The sequence below is a fragment of the Monoraphidium neglectum genome (genome assembly GCF_000611645.1).
Source record: "Monoraphidium neglectum strain SAG 48.87 unplaced genomic scaffold scaffold01255, whole genome shotgun sequence".
NCBI lineage: Eukaryota > Viridiplantae > Chlorophyta > Chlorophyceae > Sphaeropleales > Selenastraceae > Monoraphidium > Monoraphidium neglectum.
Window position 1 is genome coordinate 7,780 of NW_014012373.1, and position 4,695 is coordinate 12,474.

The window sequence follows — 4,695 nt, forward strand, 5'->3', positions numbered from 1 at the left end:
GCCGCCGTGCCTGTGCTGCCACTGCTGCCCGCCCCACGCGCCGCTCAGCTCGCCCTCACTCCCGGAAGCGGCAGCCGCCGCCGGGGCCACGCACGCCAGGGCTGGGCTCACCCAGTGAGAAGAACCTGGCCGGCCCGGTGATGTCGCCCTCGCGCGCCAGGGCGGCGCGCACCATGTCAGCGGTGCCCGGGACCACCAGCTCGGGGAACCCCATCTGCTCTGGGGTGTACACGATGTCATGGTCCTTCAGCAGCGCCGCCTGGAAGGCCGGCGGGTTGGTGAACTGCTCGATGCGCCGCCAGAGGGGCACGGACGCGCGCGGCGGCGGCGGCAGCGCCGCAAGGACCGGGCAGCGGCTCGCGGCGGGGGCCGAGTCTGCGGCGGCGGGCTGGGCGGCGGTGCGGTGGGGCTGCTGCTGCGGGCCGTCGGCGGGGGCGAGGGGGAGTGGAGGCGCAGGGGCGGCGGCCTGCGCCGCTGGTGGCGCCTGCTCCGCCTGCGCCGCGCGGGGCAGCTGCTGTGGGCGCGCGCCTGCGGGGTCGGCCCGGGCAAGGGTTTGGAGGGAGGGCGGTCGACGCAAGCAGGGGCGGGCGGGATGGGGGAGCTGGCTCCAACGGTCACCAGGCGTGCAGGACAGCTTCTGCCAACAAGCTGAATACATGCAGCACGTAATCGCCTGAAGCTGTGCTTCGCATGTGCGGACCTGGGCGGCCACTGCGCCTGCAGCTTGCGGCGACGCTAGGCCAGCGCCACCCGCTGCCTGAGGCCAGAGGGCCCGACTGCGCCGCTTGGGCGCTTGCGGTTGCCCTGGATTTCATATTTGCTGTGACTCCGAGCCTCGAGCCGCGGGAACAACTAGCGCGGTGTCGAGCGAGGTGGTCCTTACAGTCTTCGCGTGTCTGGTGACTCCCACTCTTTTCACTGATACTACGTGGGCGCCACACTCGTTTTGTTCCGGGCAGGTCGAAGGGAGGTGCGGGGCCAGGGGTTTGAATGGTGACAGTGCTTTGCCCCGGATTATCCGCGCAGTATTTGCGCAGCTTCGCCGCGCCGTTGCGCCGCTTGATCGTGCCTGGCAGGCCTCTGCATGCGCGGTCTGTCCCACATCAGCAAATTTACATTCAAGATGGCTTGGTACTGTTGGCAGCGTCGCTGTTGTGCCCAGCACCTTCGCACACGGCTAACGGGTGGGCGTAGGGTTGGTGATGTGGGCGCCGTGTCCTGCAAGATTACCATCGCCATTATCTGGCCACCACCCGGGTACGCTGTCGTGAGCTGCACAGCAACGCAGAGCCTTGCTTCAGCTGGTCGAACAGCGAGTGTTGTCCCAAACCAGCGGCAGGGACGATGTTTTGAGCCAGTCAACTCAAGCTTACAGCCCTGGCTTGTACGGCTGCGAGCGTTGACCATCACGGCGAGAAGCCATGTGTACTGTCAATGCTGCTGATACTACCTTTTCGTGGCCGCTGGACACTCTCATGCCATGCCTGTGGCTCCCATGCTGTCATGCTAGGGCACGCACCGCAAGCCCAATTCAGTTTGTGCGTGACAGCTTGCTGGCTCATGACACAGTGTGCATTTTGAATGGACGCTTGGCTCACAATGCAGCACGCAATTTGATCTGCATAGTGCTGTCTGGTGACCTCAGGCCAACAGTGCTGAAGTGCAAGCCCGGATGAAGTACGCGGTCGGCACGCTGTGCTTGCTGAGCGCGCTCCGAGCAGGCGTCGCCCAAACCAGCCGGCGTTAGGGGAGCGCCAGCCTAGACGACATACATCATACACGGCATGTGATCAATTTGATCAATAATTTGTCTGAGGGTCCAACCAAACGGGCATCTTGCTGTGTGCGTGTGTGCATGTATGTCACCGATCTGGGAATCAGCCAATTCCAATGACTCTGTAGGCTGATTGGTAACAGTGTTGCGCCGATTCTCTTGTGTTGCGGACAGACGTAGAGCCGTTCACTCGTCAAGACAGTATGATACTCTGCAGAGCGAGCGCTGTGCTGATGTTTTTCCTGTACATGAACAATATGGCATAGATATACACCTGTTATAGCCTGAGCACACCGAACCTGATCTGGGCGGGCAGCGGGCGACGCGACGCACAGCTGTGCGCGCCCCCGCACGCTCTCTGACGGGCCAAACACCGTCGGCGCGGCTGCAGCCGGCGCCCAACAGCCATGAAAAAGCTCACGCTGTCGCTGGGCGACACGCTCGGCAACTTGCGCACCACCGCGAGCGCCGTGTCCGCCGCCGCGGCGACGCAGATCAACCGCACGCTCGGCGACCGCCCGCCCAGCGGCGCGCCGTCGCCGCAGCACCAGCCGTCGCCGAATCAAGATGGCGACCGGCAGTTCCTGCGGCTGCCCATCGATAGCGCGCGGAAGCTGCGGTGGTATGACAAGGGCGAGGTCGCTCAAATCACACGGCAGCACGTCCGGGAGAAGCACGCGCTGCTCGACACCATCGCCGCCCTCAAAAAGGCGCGCGCCCGCCGTAAATCGGCGACGCCCGGATGGTAGCACGCGAGCTGCGCGCGGCACTAGGCCCGGGGGGCTGCTCGCGCCCGCGCTATGAGACGCTGCGAGGCGCTGAGGTGGCCGATGCGTCTGCAGGGTCGCACCCGCCCCTCTGCATACTACCAGTCTCAGCAGCGGCTCGGCCTCCCGGCGTTCCACCGCTCTCCAGGACCGCGGTACCTAAATACCTGTCGCAGGCATCTATGCGTATTCATCATACAATGCAATGTGCTGCCCCGCAGGTCATGATTCGCGGCGGCTACACCAGCAACGCGCTGGACGCGGAGACGCGGCAGCTGCTGCTCGACGCGGACGCCATCAAAACGTCGGACGAGGGCGTCGAGGCGGTGCTGGTCATCGCGCTGCAGGTGGGGGGCAGGGGAGCAAAGGGGGGTGAGGGCGAGGGGGCAGCTGCGACGGGACGCTGCATCGATTGCCGTGAAGCTGCGGCGTCGCTACGCCAGTGCTGTTTTGGCCCCGACCTGGGGTCCGCCCGGCGAGCAGGGGCGGTCGCGGTGCGCGCCTCAAAGTTGCAGCCGCTGCCAGCAATTGATACACCGCGGAATCACCCCGCATACATGTGATCTTGTCTTTTCTAACCTACCTCGCTTGACACGTCTGATCGTGTCATGTCATGTCATGTTCCGCTGTGCTGCAGGCGGAGCTGGATCAGCTGCGGGAGGAGCAGGACCACCACAGCCAAACGGTGCGCGCGCTGCAGCAGCGCATATCAGAGCTCGAGGCCGCGGCAGCTGCCGCGGCGGCAGCTTTCGCAGGGGGTGGCGCGACGGAGGGGGACCCCCAGCTGGCGCGCAGCCGGGAGCAGGCGGCCGCCGTGCGAGAGGCGGAGGCGGCGCTCGGGCAGCTGCACGGGGGGCAGCTTCCGCAGTCGGCTGCGACGGCGGCAAGGCCGAGTGAGGCGGAAGCGGACTCGTTGAGCGAGGAGCCGGCGCTGCAGCGGCGGCTGGAGCAGGAGCAGGAGCAGGAGCAGGAGCAGGCGCAGGAGCAGCAGGCTGTCGCGGCGGCAGCCGCTGACGGCTGGAATGAGGGTTGGTCTGAGGAGGACGGGGAGTCGCCCTCTGCAGATGCCAAGGGGGCTGCCTCCGCCGGGGGCGGCGGCCCTGCTCTGGCGGCCTCAGCTGCGCCGGGTGCATTGGAAGAGGCCTCGGGCGGCAATGGCAGCGTCGGTGATGAGGATTTGCGGCAGCAGCAGCAGGTACACGCGGCGCTCATGGCGCGCGTGGCGCAGCTGGAGGAGGAGCGGCGGCGCGCCGCCGACGAGCTGCTCGACGCGTCGGCGCAGCTGGCGACGGCGCGGAAGGAGGCAGAGTCCGCTCGCCGCGACGCCGCCGCCGCGCGCGAGGCGGTGGCGGCGGCCGAGCGCGACGCCGCGGCGCTGCAGGCGCGCGCCGCGGCGCTCGAGGCCGCGGTCGGCGATGACGAGGGGGTGCGGCGCGCCGCGGAAGCTGCGGGCGGGCAGCAGCAGCAGCAGCAGCAGCAGCGGGAGGCGGCGCAGGTGCAGGCGGCGCAGCAGGAGCAGCAGCAGCGGGAGCGGGAGCAGCAGCAGCAGCGGGAGCAGCAGGAGCAGCAGCAGCGGGAGCGGGAGCAGCAGCAGCGGGAGCGGGAGCAGCAGCAGCAGCGGGAGCAGCAGCAGCGGGAGCAGAAGCACGCTGACATGCTGCGGCGGTACAAAGAGCTAGCGCTGCAGCTGGAGGAGCGGGCGCTGACGTCAGAGCGCCGCAACGGTGCGCCGCTCTGCTCTGCCTCCGGGCCGCCGCTTGGGTCCGTGCCTGGCATGGAGGGGCCTGTGGTGCCTGTTTTGTGGTTGCCAGGTGGCATGAAATTCCGTCGCTCCGCCCCGCGCGTCTTGTGTGGCATGGGAGCCCGCCCATGCGAGACGAACCAAAATTCGCGTCCGTCGCGCCGCTGCTGCCGTCGTGTTGCGTCGGATACGCAACGCCTTGCAGGCCTGTCAGAGGCTCGCATTGAGAGTCTTGAGGCGTCCCTGAAGGAGGCTCAGGAGGGTCTCAGGGCGGCCCAGCAGCGCGCGGCCAGGGCGGCGGCGGCGGCGCAGCAGGAGGCGGCGGCGCTCGAGAGGAAGCTGCGGGCCGCAGGTGGGGGCGCGGGCGGTTGCGATTCGCTGACTCAGCACTCCCTTGGTGTGATGGGTAGTGG

The 4,695-nt window shown here is 67.6% G+C and overlaps 3 protein-coding genes across 3 annotated transcripts in view; 2 read left to right on the forward strand and 1 right to left on the reverse strand.

Moving 5' to 3' along the window:
- Positions 1–55: 55 nt before the first annotated feature.
- On the reverse strand, positions 56–1,407 carry MNEG_7207 (hypothetical protein; the record flags this gene model as incomplete). Its single annotated transcript, XM_014044320.1, has 2 exons — positions 56–528; positions 1,374–1,407. The coding sequence occupies 2 exons, from the start codon at positions 1,405–1,407 to the stop codon at positions 56–58; spliced, it is 507 nt and encodes a 168-aa protein (XP_013899774.1).
- A 774-nt stretch (positions 1,408–2,181) lies between these two features.
- On the forward strand, positions 2,182–2,523 carry MNEG_7208 (hypothetical protein; the record flags this gene model as incomplete). Its single annotated transcript, XM_014044321.1, has 1 exon — positions 2,182–2,523. One exon carries the CDS (start codon positions 2,182–2,184, stop codon positions 2,521–2,523), a length of 342 nt encoding a protein of 113 aa, XP_013899775.1.
- A 218-nt stretch (positions 2,524–2,741) lies between these two features.
- Positions 2,742–4,695, forward strand: part of MNEG_7209 (hypothetical protein) — a gene marked incomplete at both ends in the record, with an annotated part of 5,085 nt that continues 3,131 nt past the window's right edge. The window contains 3 exons of the mRNA XM_014044322.1: positions 2,742–2,888; positions 3,179–4,265; positions 4,488–4,634. Of these exons, the coding sequence (XP_013899776.1) occupies positions 2,742–2,888; positions 3,179–4,265; positions 4,488–4,634 (1,381 nt within the window). The remainder of the gene's footprint in view (positions 2,889–3,178; positions 4,266–4,487; positions 4,635–4,695) is intronic.